Raw genomic sequence first — 19,434 nt, forward strand, 5'->3', positions numbered from 1 at the left:
AATCTATCGCTGTGCCGACAAAATTCATTACGGAATCTAAACCAGGTTGGCAGTCCTAACACGTCAGAGCCAACGATTGTCAAGTTACTTCATTCGGTTTCGTTTCACACAAATTTACGTCCCCGCGGCCACCTACGGCATATGTCACCAGAGCGGTGTGTGTGTTCATGCCTTTTACCTCCATGGATCGTGTACGGGGGAGCGATTGAATATTAATTATATTAGGAATGTTTTTATTAAAATAACACAAGTGGTAGAGGATGTGAACGACAAGGTTTCAGCCATCATAATAGGAAATAGTGACGATGGAAGTTCGGGCTGCAAGTTTGTTCGGATCGCAATTAACTTGTATCGGTATATGCGGCCATGTTTTCTTGTAGCAGAAATCTTCCCCATTAATAATTTGGAATTGTTGATCGTTTGTGGATCTCGAAAAGGAGCCTACAGAATGCCGAAATGCGATGTGAAAACAAGATACCTGCCAGCAACGTTCGCGTGGACGCTTCTACTTAGCACTACCACACTCTTCTTCTACTTCCCGTAAGTCGTCTTTCAATGTTAAATTCTACCTGGATATCGACTTTAAGGTATACCAGAAATGTTGAAACTTCCTCCACTTCATTTCTTTTAAATTCAGCTCAGCTAACCTAGGAGGTGATGAAAGAATTTATCCTGCAGTCTTGATTAACAGCTTTCTACATTTTCTCAGTAATTGAGTCATCGTGTCGTCATCAACTCCTATGATTTTTATATTTTCACTTTCACCGTACTAACCACATGGCTTTACTCATAAATATACATTCATTATGTGTCACATAATTAGCTGATAAGGTCTTATGTTGAGAAAATATTTATCTCACATCTTTCTTCGATTTACAATCACTCGTATATGCATATCTGCTTAATTGATAAGAGAAATCTCGTTATCAGTCTTTCATCGTAATGTAACCCCAGCTATGTAACAGTTGAACAATATTTTCAGATGCCGGTATTACATATCCAATTATATATGGGTACCCGCGCTCCAAGGAGTCATTACATTCTTTGTTTTGGCAAACTTTACACTGGCTACCTTCATGGACCCTGGTGTTATACCAAAAGGTATGTGCGAAACACGGAGGACATATTGTAGATATGCGATTCATTGACATCAACGACAATCTCATCGCTGCACTTTCAACAATAGTTCATTTATAACAGCTGTACATGAATTTTAAACTTCAGCACCTCCAGACGAAGACAGAGAAGATGATTTTCGAGCTCCACTTTACAAAAATGTTGAAATAAATGGAATAACCGTGCGCATGAAATGGTGTGTCACTTGCAAATTCTATAGACCCCCGCGGTGTTCGCACTGCAGTGTTTGCAATCATTGCATAGAGGTAAATACCGATTTTCACATTTCTGCAAAATTTCAGCAAAGCCAAAGAAAACTCACTAATTTCAGTGAAAAATATTCATTTATTACAGACATTTGATCATCACTGTCCATGGGTAAATAATTGCATTGGTCGAAGAAACTACAGGTTCTTTTTCTTTTTTCTAATGTCGCTCAGCTTTCATATGCTCAGTATATTCGGACTTTGTCTGTACTTTGTTCTCGAGAAGAAAGAAAAGCTAGGTGAAGTAGACACGATCGTTGCGTATCCTTTTTCTAATCAGAATTTATATTTGACTTGTTTTGTTTAAACTAATTATGTAGATGTAGATTTAAACACATGTGTATTTTAGAAATATGAGAATCTACAATCTTGCTCGTATCATCCTTTACCTTCACACAACAGTATGGTATTAATGGGTGTGGTAACACTACTTTTCATTCCCATATTTGGATTAACTGGATTTCACATAGTACTTGTGTCCAGAGGTCGCACAACAAACGAGCAAGTGACTGGAAAGTTTAAAGGAGGTTACAATCCATTTTCTCGAGGGTTTTTACATAATTGTTGTTATACGCAATTTGGTCCACAATATCCGAGGTAAGAGAGAGAGTAAGATAGAGAATAGAGATCCACTGTAGATCATGCATTACACTTTTCCAGCACCAAAAATTGAAATATAAATTCCAAAATTCCAATGTGGTATACAATCCCGATAGTAAACAATCCCAACGTCTGTGCAAAATATATTCAATGTCTTACTTTATGATTTCAGTTTAATAAAACCTGAAAAATATTCAGGGAAAAGGCGCGGAGCGTGCACCTCAGAGATATCTACTATAGATAGCGAAAACCAGGTAAAAACCTACATGGATAGCAGCAACGGTGTTAGAAATGCCAGTTCAAATGCTTACAATAAGGTAAGAGCTAGTGCAACACCATTTAATTTCAATCTCTGCACGAGGGTCTTACTTGATTGGTTCTTGATGCATTAGTCCTTTTTTCTCTTAATCCTATGCTGTCATTACGCGCAGTATCTCAATGTTTTAAAGATCGTATTTTCTCAGTGTTATTCAGTAAACATTGGATGCTTCATCAATGATTCAATAATCAGTCTGGTTTGTAAATTTTCACTTAATTAATGCGCTGTTCTAAAATTCTACGAAAGGTCTCAGATTCGTATCATGTAATCGGTTCGCAACTGCGGTAATCGTCTTTCTGTACTTATATTATAATAGTGTTATAGCCTCGTGCATAGATTGATTATTGCTTTTTACGATTAAAACTCGAGTACAGTATCAGTAGCGGCGGTCAAGTATAAATCTGCTGTAGTCGTAATCATCCTTTGATACTGGTTATCTGAAAGTAAACAATTCAAGGTATTAAAGCTGAATGCATGAATCAAAATAAATTGTTAATTGATGTAGAATTTCAACGTACCTACATATTTTATCGCATCATATTTTGCCTTCTCTGCTCGTTACTTAATGTATTCTTATCAGTATCTGATATGCTAATAATTGAACACTGGAAAAAAGGGTAGGAAAACTTCATTGCGTGAAGAAACACACTTTTATCAGCATGATCTGCTTTTTTTTTTTACTTATCTCTCTTCGACCTTCAGCCTTAGTCTAATATTTGACGTTGCTCGTGTGCTCTAGATGGATAGTAGTTAATTATATGCTACACTTAATTTCGTCGGGGATGAATTTTGATGGAAGAATTTTTCATTCGGATTTTCTAAAGATTATCATGTAGAGCCTCTACTTCTAAAATAGGTATCTTTGCTTACCTGTAAAAATAAATCAATTTTTATCTTTAACTTATATTCTACATTGCAAATTGTACTGCTAGAGTCTTTCATAGCAATAATTCACAATCGATTTACTTATGTGATTACTGAAATACTGACTACCACTTATTGCATAATTATTATTCTTTAGAGTCTGAGTACTACTTCACAGGGAACTCCAACATCTGAGGACTATGATAGAAACAGACCAAGGCACATATGCTAGACTCCCGTTCACCTCCCGTATCAATCCACCTTTCATCATACAACCATGTTTAACCACAATGCGTATTTTCACGTAAAGTACCTCCTTGTCTCCTTCCAAACAAATTTTAATTCTCATTAGGGTAATCACGACCTGTATTTGTTCGTATTTCGAACTTATCGGTTTCTATTATGACTGAAGTCCTGTTCAGTCTAAAACAACCCTATACCTAAAGGATCATCAAATGAGTCAGAAATTTAGCATGTTTCATTATTCAAGGGTCTATTATAAAATTTAGTGCACAAATATGACTGTTCAAGCATGCTGATTTTCTAATGGAATGAAGAATTCTATTCATCTTTAAAATTTAGCTTATTACATTTCTCCAATTTATCATTTTTTAAGTTAATATTCAATTCGTTTGCATAGTCGGTGAAAATTTTATGATACTCACAGCAGTCTTTAGTTCGTTTTCTAGAAGATATTAGATTACGCACAAATACTGGTTCTGACTAATTCTAGTAAATCAGTGATGCAACATTATTTTCCAACTGCAGTTGTCTCCTGGTCGAGATGGGTCGGACACAGATATGGAGCCGACAGCTTCGCAATCAGCTGATTGTGAACCAACACCACCATTACAGCGACATGGGTCTAAAAGCAACTTCTTTCTACCACCTGTAGAAGGTAGTGATTCTCCAAGGCACCCGCCATCGTCGCAACATCGTCATCCAATGCATTACCCTAGAGGCAGTCCACACCCAAGGCCAAGGTTTGATATTTGTCCTACTGATTCTACGTTTGAATTCATGCGAAATAAGTTATGATGTGAATAATGACACCATCCGTGTGATACAAAGTTTTCTTATGTTCCTCCATGTTGTCGGTATATTTCGTTGAACAAAACCTTCAATGGTAATTGAAAACTCATTTGGTATTCCAGAGGCATGGATGGATCCCGAAGTCATACTCCTGATCCTCTGTCACCAGAGGCAGGTGGCGGTTCTCCAGCCCAAGGACCTCAACGTGGTCAAGGACAAGTTGGGGCTAGTCCTACCATGCAACAACGCATCAAAGCCATCGGGGTACCAACACCGCTTGCTATTTCCAGCCCCATTCGCAGGTATGTTTTTATCGACATACATGAATATATTTACCACACGAATGTTATTTTCCTTCAAGAACAAAATGCCTAATACAAGTGATGGCAATATGTTTATTGCTACTTAATTTCTGTTTATTTCACAGTTGTTATTCACACAGTTCCATCTTGAATGTGCAAGAAAATTTCTTTAACTAAAACTATCTTTGTGTCTACACATACGTCTTTTCACAGCTTTTTGTGTATACAAATAATTATCTACGGCGATCGTGATAGCTGTTTCACGCTTTGCTTCGTCCAATGATGGAACCAATTGAAAAATGAACCGACGATGATATTCAGTTTCTGAAACAATTCGTTTTTCTTTCGTGCAGTAGCTTAAAAGTTTCTTGTCGAAAGGATTATGTCTTCATTGAATCACCTATATTACGATCTATGGAGTTTTTACGTTTTTAAATTGAAATTTTTCGTTCTTCAAATGGCAAACAAAAATACAAATTTTTCACGACCAGTGCACGCGTAGCTATCACGTCATACAGGTTGAATTTTAAAGTTATACAGACGGTATTATAACGGCGTACTATGAGAAACGAAAATATTCTAGTGCGTTAGTCTGCATGTACGAAAGGTACAGGTATATGGTATATCGATAAGTTTGTGTCCCACCGCAGGGGGTGGTAACTCCAAGGAGCTGTTCTGGCGACATGTTGCGACCTATGGCAGGTAAACACGAACTTGATCCTATGAGGACCTACTGTAGTTTAAAAATTCTGCTTTCTTGTACACACTTAGGTATTGCTATGTATTTTCATTTACTTCACTAGTTGCCTTAAATTTTTTGAACAGGAATGACGCGCTGCTCCTGTATGTCTCGCCAGAGCCGTATTTGTGTGGCTGCAATGCTCAGCACTCGCATACCCGTTGGTTCACTGTACATTGCTATGTTACATACATGGTAACGCTAGTTGACGCTCAATGATCAAGACTAAATAGGTGAATGGAATGTCTGTGTTACAGATCCAATCCTGGAACACCGACGCAGGTACGCCGACCAGATTTCATCGGTGTAACCGAAGCTCCTACATACTATGACATACAACAAACCCTCCATGGCCCCCAGGGTAACAATGGCACAGGGGCAGCAACAAACTACAGTCCCCAAAGACGTTTTCTTTCTGAAGGTGAATTAGTACGCCAGGGAAATGATCTCCCTTATGCCAGGACAACAAATACTGTTGACAATATCCGAGAATTAGCCAGCTCTCCGCAGCGAGGTGTTTACATGTGGAAGGATACCTCGCCAGGCAGCTATCCAGTTCCAGCTGGTATTCCGGTTCATCAATCTCCCTCCCAACGACCTCCCCCACCTTACGATTACTATCGTTCAAATCCCACTAGTCCTACACAGCAACCATATACCAATGCTCCTAGAGCAGTTTATCACCCTGCAATGCGTGGCGGTGTTCCAGTCTTCCCACCTCATCAGCCCCACCAGTCTCCTCAAGTGAAGAGAAAAACTATGGCCACGCCGACAACTCCGACATCGGGCGACGGACGTCGCAGGCCAATGTCGTTCGTAAGGGCTCTGGAAATGACGGATTCTATGGAAATGGTAGCTGCGCCTAGTGATTCAAGATCTCAGAGGCCTACGACCCCTACGCCTGATCGTGCAAGTGTTTACGATATGAACTATGAAATATCGGTATAACCCACAGCTTCAATCTCCATTCCATCGTACGGTTGGGTGGAGGCCAGTAACAAACCACTAGCCATATTACGTTTCGTTGACTCGAAATACATGGGGACTTATACGGGTTATGAAATATCTGTTTGAATTATCTATCAATCTGTGTCCCAGTTGGTATGTAATGATTTACGCGATGTGGTACTACGGTACAGCTTTCATATCGTATTTCCCCCAAAGTCATCCAGGATATTCACATCACGGTTCATGATTTTATTGAATTCACAACGATCATATCCTCGAGGATTGGAGATCTATACAAGACAAATATTGACAGAAACCTAGAGTAGTTCCAGAAAATCTGGCTGTATATTCATGCTATTCGCGGATACTGTTAAATATTGGAAGTAGGGAACGTCTCTTCAAAATTTTCGTTACACCCTATGTCTTGTAACAGCAGCATATTACATAACGTATTGTTCCGAAGATACGTCGATCCTGGACATAAGTGCAAGATTTGAGTAAGACCCCTAGTCCTCAGTTTCCATTTCAGGCCTTTTTTTTAGGTACTGAACATAAGTCACCTTTTATGACAAAATTGATATCACAAGATTATATTTACATATTAATTTATAAATTGCAATTTTTTTTTAAGTAGGTATATTTATCAATGGAACTTAGGTGGATTAAAATTTCGCAGCGTGAATTTCATTGGTCTAATTTTATGATTGAACTGTTTTTAAAAAACAATTTCAGTTTGTAAAGGAAATTTTCTAAAAATTCCGAATATAAGTAGACCCCGCATATGAATTGAGGTCGTTTTTTTGGGGGTCATGTTATCAACAAAAAAAACCTCGACTTATATTCGGAACAATACCTATCATACAATACAACAAAAGTAACAACTTCATACCGTTGTTGGCTCGAGACTTATCGTACTACGTAAAATTCGAATACTTTATGCGCAAAGAAGAAAAAACTTTCTTTCGTATTGCAGTAATCACACAAAACTCGTCCAACTATTGTAGTGTAAAGCGAACGTTGATAGCGAATGTCATTTCAAGTAACTTTAAGACGGCAGAAGATGACTAGAGTTTTCGTAATCCAGTTTCCAATTCTGCAAAGCATCTGCTCTTATTAGTATTTGTTGCTATTGATTCGAATTAATCTATTTTTAGTATTTGTTGAGACCGGTTTACACTTTTATACAGTGTTATCGTGGCTTGAAAGTAAGAACCACACAAAAGATGGATATTTTTATTTAGGTGTTTATCACGTTGTGGTTATCATGGCGAAATGAACCTTAGCGATCACAATTCTGAAAACCCTTCAAATAACACCTCTACCTGTCCATTAACAAAGTTACTTAATCAACTCAAGTCATGATAAAAATTAGAATAACAAATTCATATGTGTAAAATAATCGTGAAATGTGTAGTAAGTTTTTAATATACATATTTAAAAATATTTATACACAAATAATAAATACAAGACTTTTTAATTTTTTTCTATTTGTTACGACCCTTATATTAATTTAGCAACATGTCCGTTCAAATCTTGAACAATTTGTTTTGCCAGAGATTCTTCTTGACAAAGAAAATGCCAAACCATTAATTAATAATTGCGTCTCCGGAATTTGGTTTAGTTTCATAGTTTGACCGACAGTTTATGTGACTAGCAGATAGGAAACTCATCTTGCGGGGCAGGAAACAATTTGTAATATAAACGTTAAACTTATATAATAGTTATAACTTCATTGTCCCTGTGATTCTTTGTATGATTCAATGTATTTCTGATTCATCATGTACAGAGCTATAAGAATCCGAATTACCTACTATTTTGTCGACTTTAAGCATACCAATACTGGTCTCGATATTGTGTACAAGTTGTTAAATACAAGATACATAATTGACGTTAATCACAGTTAATGGAAGGATTACAGCAATCGTTATTGTTACTATTAATGATGCTACTGTTGCTATTATTTTCACAATCATCGTGAGTATCATATTTTTTATATTTTCCTATCAAGTAAAAATTTTCTTCATTTTTCTGTCATGATAGTTGCGTAAACAGTTATGCGTGTATAAAGTCAAAGTATTTGTTTGAAATTAACGTCACTGTAACGACGCCGTTGGATTACTCTTGTATAAACGTATACCGATGTATTAAAAAAATAATTTGATATAAAGTGATCTACTGACTTGAATTTCAATGTGCAAGAATATGCGCCTGACTTACAATGATTACCCAAGGTTTCCCTGTATTGCTGTTGTAGTTATTATTGTATGAAAAATACAATGTTGTAGATAGCAATTCAATCAAATTCAACAAACGCAGCTGCAATGGGACCAGTCAGCTAACTTTTCCGTTTTCCACTTTTTCTCTCGTTTGTTTATGGCAAAACGCGCCGGACTAAGTCATTTATCATCGTAAAATTCGTTTAACATTTCATTCAGCACGGAGTCGTTTCTTTAATTGCTTTGATACTTCTCTATGGCTGTTGCCGCAAATTATCTGGAGGAAATTATTGAAAGATGTGAGAAAATCATTCAATGAGTACGAATAACAAGTTCCGTTCTTATGTAAAAAGATTCATTTCATTTATATTATAATGGATACAATTAAATTATTCGAATAAAATAAAGATAACTGTATGAATTGAATGTGCAATTTATAATTTATTAGTAAACTATAAGTGACTGTAGATCACTCAGCTGTCATGTCCACACTGAGGCAATCTTCACCCATATTGCTTGGCGATGTCTCCAGTTCTCCGACTTCATTGGACTCACTGAAAAACGATACAACTACCAGTAATTACTACTCTGCATCGAATTGGAAGGACTTGATTGTAACTACAGCCTTAAACTCAAGTTCGGTCAAGATAAAAGTATTTTAGAAGAGATTTTTAATACAAGGAAAATTTTTTTTAAAAGTTTTAATTTTACACAAGTCAAGTTAACTAATAATAATATTTAATCTATAAAAATTCTTATATATTTTATAATTATTAACTCACATATTAATTAAAATAAATATAACTAACCATCAAGAAAATGTCATCTAATTATACTTCATGTTATTAAATTAAGATCATTTATGCAAGGGATTAGAATTTATTAAATGAAGTAGTGTCGTGTGGATGTATATATTCTGGTATAAAGTAAAACAAGTTTCACCTGTCCAGTGAAGGATCATTGCTGAACATTTCTGTGGGTACTGTGGGCGGTGCCTTTTCTGGAACAAGTTCGAGGTATGTCTGGCGTGATTCTAAGTGCCGTTCTACTTCTTCTGGTGTCATATGACCGTCGGACATCAACGATATGGGTAGCATATTATTGGATGAATGCACCTTCACATGAAAGAAAAAATGTTGAATTTTAACAAGAATACTGCTTATGATCCATCAATACAAATGTACACATATAGGTTTTCTTTTAATACTGTTATTAATTATTTTATTATTTCAGTGGACCTAAGAGACTCACATTGAGTGACGAAAAATAGACACCTTTGAAAGAAGAAAAATACTTACTGCAGGTGTATTCTGTGCCTTGGGTGGTTTGGGAACTGGTTTCTTCTTTTTACTAGTACTGAGAGGTTTCATGGGTGCTGATTGATGATGAACCGAATGGTTGTTAACGTTTGCCTCAATTTTTTTTCTGAAATTCAATCACAAATAATTTTTTTTGTTCAACTGCCATAAGTGATAAGTAAGGATGGAAAATTTCAGGACACCTTTTGGAAGTATCAAGTCTAGAGACTTCGTCATCGGATGATTCAGTTTCATCACTTTCGGTAAAAGAAGCGTCAACTTTTTCATACTGTAGTAATCGATCGAGTAGAAAACTCTTGTCTCTGTTCACTTTTAGTAATTTCCTTTGCGTCGATCTCAGAGCTTCTTGAAAACATTCATTTTCCTAATAATAAACCAATCAATTAGTCAATCACGATATTAAATTTATATTTTGGATATCAGTAGCCAATCATTCACTTACGTAAATGAGAAACTTCAGTTTACGTTTTAGGCTTCTGTACTGTGCCTTGTAATTCGGAGCCTCTTCCTCTGGACTGTCTTCGTCGTCATCCTCTGCATCTGCGTTGTTGTTTGCGATGGACCGGCAATACCATCCTTCCAACATTGATCATCTGTAACTACGGTAATAAATCGAAGTTGAACGGTACAGATATCTTTCAAATATTACAAATTTGTGAGGAAAACAGGAGATTCTCTTTCACCTTCTTATTGGAATGATCGAGGTTAATTTTACTCCGTTAAACATAATTGCATTATACATTCGATTATTAACAAACATGACGTCTGTTAGAGAAGTGCAAAGGCTTATTAGACTAATACTGTATTAATTCAGCTCACCTGAAACACCAGAGATATTTTCTGGACGTTGCAAAAATTTGCGGCGATTGATTATTATGAATGTAAATAAGATATTTGTGACTGGCTTCCATTCCAGGATTTGTTATCGATTCTTCCAGTATTTCAATACTCGTTGCAAATCGACCGGAAACCGGAAAATATTTAAAACTGACAGTAGTTCACTCTCCACACCGCATGACAATATTCTGCTGGGTTGATCAATCTACCTCCACTGCATTCTCTGTGATTTTCTTCCATGTCGATGTCTGCTATTATTTTGGCGCGAAATATTATAACCGTAATCGTTGCCGTGATGAGCGAACGATGACCGCAAATTCAGGGCTCTAAACGTCTGAAACAAATTACAACGAATATTTGGTGAATTATGAAAAATAGGCTGTTAAATATCGATACGTAGCTGGAGTAAGTTAATACTTATATTTTCCCACATGAAGTTTCGTAATAAATCTGGAAACCAATTTTCTAAATGTTAAAAGTATTTACTGTTGGACTTTGAAGCTGTTTACCAAAAATTTTATATAAAATCTGTTATAATAATTTTACAGCAATAGAATGACGACTACAGAAACACCAGTAAACGTTCATAGTGATTTTCAATCAATGGGTGATGATGACTCTAGCTCAGGAGATGATGTTGTTGTACAGCGGAAAGGTAGAAGTAAACTCTTACTTTCCGACAGCGAAGGAGATGAAGGTGATACTGCTTCTGCAGAACTGAAAATGGTTGACGGAAGTGTTGCTGGTCGCAAGGAAACAAAAGGTTTAGAAAAGTGTGAAGTGTCGGATGTTGAACATATGGGCTGTGGAGATACTAAGAGGTCAGAAGATGTATGTGACGGCGAACAAAAAAGTAGCGATATACCCAAAAAATCGAAAGAAGAGGTAGACGTTACTACAAATTTTTCCAAAACGATATCACAGAGCAATGAAAATGTCGGAAGTAAAGAGAAACCTGGGAATCCAACTAGGCTTTCACATATACTAGACAGTGATTCTGAAGATGAAGATTTCAATTCACTGTTTATAAAAAAGGTAGCCAGTAAGATCCAGAACTCTTCTCAGCAAACTATTAATTCCGATGACTTTTCCCAAACAATTGGTGGTCAAAAAAGTGCAAATGGTAATAAACTGAAAAGAGTTATAACAAGTGATTCAGAAGACGAGAATGTCGGTGATGATAGAGAACCTCCAAGCATTACCAATGTGGCTGATAAAATTAAAAATAATAAAAATATTTTGGTAAGTATTAGATTCTTCGTTCTTTTATTATGTCTGGAAAACTGATCAGTTACATAGTCTAGTGGTCGGCATTTTTTCAAGGACATCGATAGAGATCGTTTATAAGTGAAAAATAATGTATCACATAGTGCTACAATAATAGTAGTAATCTGTTACTGCCTATGTTTTTTGAAAATTCTTGTGAAATGTCTCAAAACATTTTTAATCAACTGTCAACAGAAGCCAGGTAAAATTAGCGCACTAATTGATACGGATTCTGAAGATGATATTCCAACCAGGCGTGAATTTGAAGCATCATTAAATGAAAATGACCATTCCACGACATCGACTAATCTTACAAGCAAAAAAGGAAAGTCGGAGAAGAAACGAAGTGTATGTCAAATTTCTATAACTATATGTAATTTTCCTGTTCTGATTAAGTAATTATGTTGCTAATAATTAGACCAATAATTTGGTACGTACAATTTTAGGGATCGATTAGAGCAGCGAAGGAAGAAGCGATGCGTGAGATACATAGTGAAACGCAGAGAATGCTAAGAGAAAGCCAGGTTTATCTACCTTATCATAGACCCAGACAACGCACGCTACAAGAATTTTTGAACAGAAAAAAAAGTTTGCCAAAACTACCTGCAACACTGGCTGCTGCAGCTAAAATTAGAATGTCTGGCGAGCTTGTGGGGTGAGAATCTAAGTTCTTTCTTATTCTTGGAACGGAAATATTTAATGAGCTATGCATGCTGTGTTCGGACATAAATTGAATTGGGATAATATTTGTCGGCAGGAAAGTTTTGGAGGAGAAGGAGAAAGAAGCAAAACTCTTTTACAAATCATCGTCAGAGTCGGATAGCGAAGACCCTGGTTCCACTGCCACCAACACTCAGCTACAAGCAAAGATTGTTAATAGTGATGTGAAAACGATTCCTATCAAAGACACTCAGAAAGTCACAACTAATGACCTCCAAAATTGCCAGAATAAAAAAGAAATTCTTAAACAAGGAGACAAGAACATTGGTGTGCCAAGGAAATTGTTTAGCTCTGAGAATGAATCGAAGGTCGTTGATTGTCCCTTGCCTATTGAAGATGATGATTTTGAAGAAACGACAAGTGTAATTACACACCCTAATCAACGACGTAAAGAATTTAAACATGGTCTAAACAGTGTTAGCATACCAAGAAAATTATTTGAATTAGAATGTGAAGAGCCAACAGATGCTGATATTATAACAACCAAGGAAAGTCAGGAGGATATTAATACCGCTGACAAAGTTCAGGAAAATTTCGAGGATAGCAGTAAGCAATTAACAAATTTAATTGAGTCAGATCCACTGGTAGAGAGTCAAAAGGCTGATCAACTTGTGAATAATCAAACCACCAGGACAAACGAACCAACCGAAGATGAGGAAAATTTTGAACTTAAAATGTCGGAAGATCCTTATGAACTGGCGGATGATATGACAGATCTGCAAAGCAATAAAGTTACGGACGTTGTTGAAAATAAATTTGAATCTATAATAGACACGCCGTTCATAAATAATAACGAGGTTTTTGAATTAAACGACAAAAGGAAAACAGAATTTGAGATACGTCACGCTAATAAAATTTTGGCAGAGAATAACAAAACTAAATCTAATAAACTTCACTTGAGTTCAGTAGAGTCTTTTCAGTTATCATCAATTGGAAGCAAGTCGCAGTGCAGTAAAGAAGATCGCGAAGGTGAAGATGAACCAACAGGTCATGTTTATGGATTACCAGTACCAGAATTTGATATCGAAAAACCCAGAGTAATGAAAACTCTAATTCTACCTAGCATAATGAAATTAACTCCGAAACTTCAAGGATCGCCAGGTATGATGGTTGAACTGTCGTCTCCGAAAGCTGGTCTTGAAGAATTGAGGAAAAGATTTATAAAACACTCCATTAAAAAAACGCCCGATTCTAGTTCAGAAGTTACTGTAATGCACACAGAAGAGACCGCAAGCGGTCTGAAAATTATAAATGAAGTTCTGCCATATAATGCACCAAGTAATGAGAAAAACGATGTTTCGGAGTTGAGCAAACCTGGCACAAAATTCGTACGCTTGAAGAAAGAGTTGCAACATCAGATGGCGGTACAACGCACCAATGAATGGAAACAAAAAGAATTAGAAATTGAAAACTCAAAGAACGATAACGTTTACGACGATGAGTTGTCTGATTGTGAAATGGCAGATGATCCTAACAAAGATGATGACCTGAGCGATACTGAAATAAGTGAACCTGAAGAAGATGATGTACCCATCACAGATAGAAAAACTTACAAGAGTTCTTTTTTGGATGGGGAGGCTGAAGTTAGTGGAGAAGAATTAGAAGAAAACCAAGAAGAAGAGTTCAGCGAAGTGGATAATACTGAGGACACGAACAGCAATAAAAGTATTAATGATAATGAAGATATATGTGAAGAAGATGAGGAGAGTGAAAACGAAGATAGTCAAAGCAATGGTCAAAGCAATAAGTTTAGGAGATTAAAACGCATAACGAAAGCTTTCGAAGATGATGATTCGAATGATTCTGAAGCAGAGGGTACTGGAACTGGTCTAAATAAAGAGGAAAAAAATAGTATCAGGAGAACGAAAACAGATGTTGATATATTTGCAACTGACAACAATAGCCAAGATGATTCAATGAGTAGTACAGAGGGTGATTTACCCGTGTATCAACGATCAGATGAAAGAAGTCAGTCCTGTGCAACACCGTCAATGACAAATAATTCACTTAGTATGATTTCACCGATAACGCAATTGACAGCTTTGAACACAGGCTCAGAATTGACTAGTATAGATTTTAGATCGGTCCATAATTCTTCGCAATCAATGGAGCCTTTAGGTGTGGGAGATACCCCAGTAGAAGAAAAACATTATCATACCTACAGTCCGGAGAAACGCGAGAAGTTGCAAAAAAAATTGTTCGTCGATAACAAGGGATCACCAAACGAAACCGAATTAATGAGTTTATGCTCTGGTCCATTTTTCAACCCAAGTGATAACAATGAATTGGATAAACTGATTCATATGTCAAGAAAAACAAGCGTATCTGATGCAGAATTACTGGATTTATGCTCAGGGACCTTTGCAACTCAACCTGTCAATATTGAAAAACTTGAAGCTTTGCAAACTGAGGAACAGGTGATCGAAAAGAAAAATGAAACAAGTGATATGAAATTTTTAAGTTATAGTGCAAAGAAAACGTTACAGCAACCTCGTTCATATTCGAATCAACTTAAGATAGTATTTTCATCCGATGACGAGGATGACACTGTTAATTTGCAATTAAAAAATAGCAAGTTAAGAAAATCAAGGAAAAAAGTAAAAACATTGAAACTATCCGATGATGAGGAGGAAGATGACTGCGAAATTGCGTTAAATTTCAATGAAAAACAAGATGATGACGAAAATTTAGTTGACTATGATTCTGAAGAAAATGAGATAATAGTACCAAAGAAGGATATAAAAAAAACTGCAGCTGGTTTCCTTGATGGGGAGGCAGAACTATCTGAGAGTGATTGGGGATCTTCCGATGAAGATGAAAAAGATTTGGATAAACTTGATATGGAAGAGGGAGATTTAGAAGACATTGACCAAGATCAAGTTAAAAAACAATTGGAAAAGATGCATATGAAACAAGTATTGGATGAAGACCAGAGAGAAGTTAGACTGTTGCAGGAAATTTTGTTAGAAGACGGTGAACTGCATTCGGATGGTGCCAGTCGCCAGCGAAAATTTAAGTGGAAAAATATCGGTAAGCTATTTTAGAGTTATTCTGTTCTGTTCAATTCTGTGATACGGAATCTTTGTAACCCAATAAAAAAAAACCATTCTGAAGGTATATTAAACACATCATATTAACATGTACGATTGGCATTTTTCATTTAGATAAATTGGAAGATGATAATGAAAAAACGTTGCAGAATATAGATGAAAAAGATGATGCTTTAGAAGATCCTACTGAAGTAGAAAGTGAATTAGAATGGCGCAAACAGAGACTGGAACGTGAGCAATTCTTAAAAGAGCATAAGGTATGAAATTACAAAAATTTATCACATTTCCACTGAACTTATTCAATATCAATGAAGATTTTCCAATATCAAGTTATCTCTGAATTGTAGATAAATGCAGCTGAGAAATTGGAAGAGGAAATGGATGATAATCAGTTATTCGAACTTGGCCTGAGAGCCTTAAAGAGAAACAAATGTAACAAGACTTTGAACAAAAATACATCAATTGATGGTGAAAAAACGGATTTACCCGTTCCGCGTAATACTGTTGCAGATTTATTTGCCAAGCCAGGTTCTGGAACAAAAACGTCTGCAATACAAGTGAGTACAATGATGTTCCTACTGATAGTAGGTAAGATATCCGAGTTTAACATCGTTCCGTATTCTTTCATTTTTTCTAGACCGCCATTCATCGAGGCTCGTTCTTAGCCAGGGGAGAAGAATCCTTGGCTAGGCTTTCTTTAATAACTAAGCAGAATAATGACCAAACCACCATTAGAACAAAGAATCCCAGAAATTTTGTATTCGCTCATCTCAGTCCCGCCGTCGAAGTCTCGGCTGAAGACGATACGGAGTCATACTCCCAAGAAAATAATAACACTGCAGCTGCAAAGGTGACAACCATTTAAAATGCGTACTTTCACAATTATATAATTTCAGCATACACGCATTCAACACCTCGTTCTGAGCTTATAAGTGAATCTCTGATATTTTGAATTCGTCGGATATCAGGGCGTTTAAAAATCATTGTCTTCAATTCGGAATATCGTTATAATGGTTAATTTTTCAGTCACGAAAACGGAAACCGGCATTCAACATGACGCGGCTTGCCTCGAAGAAATCAAGGAAGGAATCTGATAAAAATAGTAGAAGTAAGCTATTCGATTAAAATGTCAAACATGTAGGAATATTTTTTTACCTTGCATAAATGATAGTGGTAACGATGTAAATATAATATAGTCAATTGCAAATGCCCATAGTGTATTTGTACCTGTATCAGTGCCAATCAGTCACGAAAACCGGCAACCCTTAAAACATCGACGTGATGCATGTTGCCTATCCAGAGCTTGAGAGGCGGGATCTTTTTTAAATTTCCGAAAATTTTTAAATGACTACAAATTATAATAAAAATATTTTCAGAAGGACTTACCGCATTTTTGTTTGAAATCTTGTAAACGTGGTTTTGTGTGAAATTTACCATATCGCTTCCGCTTCCTGCAATGCCATAATGGTGTATTGTGCTGATATTACACACCATACTCGTATGTATGCGTATTATAACGTTGCACCTGCCACAGCAACCGATGTTTGGGACATGGGGGCCCCCGGTATATCAACGCGTGTAAGACAACTATTTGCGTCTGTCATCCCGTACGAATAAAGTATTAATTAGGTAGTTTTGTTATCATTATTGTTCTAGTATCATGCACGACTAGACCATCGTAACGGCTCTTGCTTAAATCTGAAAATTTGCAATGATGCAAACACGCTCTGCAGTTTATAAAATGATAAAGGAGACTGCTCACGAAGAAAGACAGGTAATATATGTAAATAAAGCGTTTATTATTTGTACCAGTGATATATTATAGTATAGGCCTATAGATTAAATCCCAGTATCAAGTCGTAGATTTAATATTTTATACATATATATTAAATGAGTAAATAAATAAATATTATATTATATATAACTCTATATTTACGCTAATATATGTCGTTAATTTTTTTTTTTTTATACTCACATAAGTACACCTTAAGAGATTTTGAACGCAAAAAATACAAACTATATCTATGTACACAGGTATCTAAGTGGCAGCCACCATTCTCATCAGACGCAACTCCATACATGGAAAGAGATTTCGATACTCGGGTCCGTAAGACATGTACAGCTGAACGCCCTTTATTAATACCGAAGATATCAAAAGTTATCATCCTCGGAGATGTGGCTGTCGGCAAGACCTCTTTGGTCAATAGGTATGCACTATAATGCTACGAGGTTTTTTCTAATTATAATTTTATAACGATGAATTTAACTATTCATTTATTACCGCACCGATTTCTTACAGATTCTGTCACAAACTCTTCGACAATAATTACAAAGCAACCATTGGCGTGGACTTTGAAGTAGAACGTTTCGACGTCTTGGGGGTTCCGTACAATTTACAAATGTTAGCATTATCAAAAATTCTTTTGTTTCTTATACCCCATAGTGTATTTCCACTTGCATACTTATTTGCTATTAGTAAATGAATTCGTCTATAGATGGGATACAGCAGGTCAGGAAAGGTTCAAGTGCATCGCGGCATCATATTACAGAAGTGCGAATGGTTTGTAAATATGTATTTATAATGACGAAGAATAGGTATTTTTTTCCATTTATGTATATCATATAAGTTTATCTAATCTTTTCAGTAATCGTGGTTGTCTTCGATTTGGGAAGCTTGATGTCGTTGTCCCATTGCCGACAGTGGCTCGACGAAGCACAGCGATGTAACAACGATACGAGCCAAATTTTCTTGGTTGGCACCAAAAGAGATCTATTGGTAATTAACACGCTATAAAAATAAATCATAAACTCTCACCCCTATGTACAAATGCATAATGCTATATATTTGAGGTATTCCACATTAAATGCGCCAACTTTCGATCTCAACTATTTTCGATTTGACCTATTTTTTGTCATTGTTCATCCAACAGTGACTGGATCTGTAACAAAGTTTTTCAGGATTTCTTCGTACGTTTAATTCTTACCGATTCATAAATTGTCGCATTATGAAAGTAGTTTTGGGCTCAAAGGTTGGCTCGTTTAACGTACAATCCTGCATTTGAGATTCATGTATTGACTATGACGAATGTATTTATCATATGTGGACAGTCAAACCCTGTTTACGAAGTGATTGAAAGACGCGCATTTGCGGTGGCGCGGACATTGCAGGCAGAATTTTGGGCCGTCTCAGCTAGAACTGGTGACGGTGTTCACGAGCTTTTTTTGCGTATAGCTGCCTTATCGTTTAATGCCCTGCTTCTGCAGGAATTGCAGAGTGTTCGAATGGTATCCACCGCGGGCTCCAACATTGTCTGTGAGTACGTTGGTCAAAACGATTTGTGGCACAGACATATGACATCATTTTCAATACATGCCATTACATTTCAGCTCTGAATTCGACACGCAAAGACATTCCAGAGAAAATGATTGGTCCACGGTGTTCCAATAGTTGTCTGAAATGAAAATTAGAAAAATTTGCATTGACTGATATAGGTATATCATCAGTCAACGATATTTGATTCTACGATTAATATGTAATGTTATGAAGGATTTTATGTTAATAATAATTAATAATACTTGATGCGAAAATCTTTTACTTGACGTTGCTACTATTTAATAAGACTCGTCGGGAAATCGGCTCTTACTCATTCACGGTTAGATGACAAATTTTATTGCTTTAAACTAGGGGTGGACAACTTTTCGCGTCCCGGTGCGCCTCGCTATCCGGTCGGTCCGACAAATTCGAGGAATCCGTTAAGCAATTGTATTCTGGGTCAAATGAAGGTCCTCTATTCTTTCGTTTGAGCATTGGAATGCTGTTGATTGTTTCGAACAATTTTA

The 19,434-nt window shown here is 36.4% G+C and overlaps 4 protein-coding genes across 6 annotated transcripts; 3 read left to right on the top strand and 1 right to left on the bottom strand.

Moving 5' to 3' along the window:
• The first annotated feature begins 38 nt into the window (after positions 1 to 38).
• On the top strand, positions 39 to 8,371 carry LOC124180377 (palmitoyltransferase ZDHHC8). Its single transcript, XM_046565819.1, has 9 exons — positions 39 to 540; positions 983 to 1,101; positions 1,225 to 1,382; positions 1,471 to 1,643; positions 1,785 to 1,979; positions 2,155 to 2,299; positions 3,934 to 4,148; positions 4,320 to 4,499; positions 5,496 to 8,371. The coding sequence occupies exons 1-9, from the start codon at positions 359 to 361 to the stop codon at positions 6,184 to 6,186; spliced, it is 2,058 nt and encodes a 685-aa protein (XP_046421775.1). The 5' UTR covers positions 39 to 358; the 3' UTR covers positions 6,187 to 8,371.
• A 196-nt stretch (positions 8,372 to 8,567) lies between these two features.
• On the bottom strand, positions 8,568 to 10,691 carry LOC124180388 (INO80 complex subunit E). 3 transcript variants are annotated; one of them, XM_046565842.1, is made up of 6 exons: positions 10,541 to 10,691; positions 10,164 to 10,320; positions 9,904 to 10,085; positions 9,701 to 9,827; positions 9,345 to 9,517; positions 8,568 to 8,972 (listed from the first exon to the last, which is right to left on the bottom strand). In XM_046565842.1, exons 2-6 carry the CDS (start codon positions 10,305 to 10,307, stop codon positions 8,954 to 8,956), a joined length of 645 nt encoding a protein of 214 aa, XP_046421798.1. In that variant the 5' UTR covers positions 10,308 to 10,320; positions 10,541 to 10,691; the 3' UTR covers positions 8,568 to 8,953. The 3 variants fall into 3 exon arrangements, with proteins under 3 accessions (XP_046421798.1, XP_046421796.1, XP_046421797.1); XM_046565840.1 differs by having other exon boundaries at positions 8,568 to 8,956; positions 10,541 to 10,689; XM_046565841.1 differs by having other exon boundaries at positions 8,568 to 8,956; positions 10,164 to 10,314; positions 10,541 to 10,658.
• A 106-nt stretch (positions 10,692 to 10,797) lies between these two features.
• Positions 10,798 to 16,945, top strand: LOC124180391 (claspin-like). Its single transcript, XM_046565849.1, has 9 exons — positions 10,798 to 10,963; positions 11,107 to 11,800; positions 12,020 to 12,172; positions 12,271 to 12,479; positions 12,582 to 15,574; positions 15,709 to 15,851; positions 15,942 to 16,151; positions 16,232 to 16,444; positions 16,621 to 16,945. The coding sequence occupies exons 2-9, from the start codon at positions 11,114 to 11,116 to the stop codon at positions 16,717 to 16,719; spliced, it is 4,707 nt and encodes a 1,568-aa protein (XP_046421805.1). The 5' UTR covers positions 10,798 to 10,963; positions 11,107 to 11,113; the 3' UTR covers positions 16,720 to 16,945.
• Positions 16,946 to 17,033: 88 nt separating this feature from the next.
• LOC124180392 (ras-related protein Rab-34) lies at positions 17,034 to 19,113 on the top strand. The gene is made up of 7 exons (XM_046565850.1): positions 17,034 to 17,368; positions 17,629 to 17,801; positions 17,894 to 17,995; positions 18,090 to 18,154; positions 18,240 to 18,370; positions 18,703 to 18,907; positions 18,982 to 19,113. Exons 1-7 carry the CDS (start codon positions 17,306 to 17,308, stop codon positions 19,053 to 19,055), a joined length of 813 nt encoding a protein of 270 aa, XP_046421806.1. The 5' UTR covers positions 17,034 to 17,305; the 3' UTR covers positions 19,056 to 19,113.
• The last annotated feature ends 321 nt before the right edge of the window (positions 19,114 to 19,434 follow it).

The sequence above is a fragment of the Neodiprion fabricii genome, chromosome 4 (genome assembly GCF_021155785.1).
Source record: "Neodiprion fabricii isolate iyNeoFabr1 chromosome 4, iyNeoFabr1.1, whole genome shotgun sequence".
Lineage (NCBI taxonomy): Eukaryota > Metazoa > Arthropoda > Insecta > Hymenoptera > Diprionidae > Neodiprion > Neodiprion fabricii.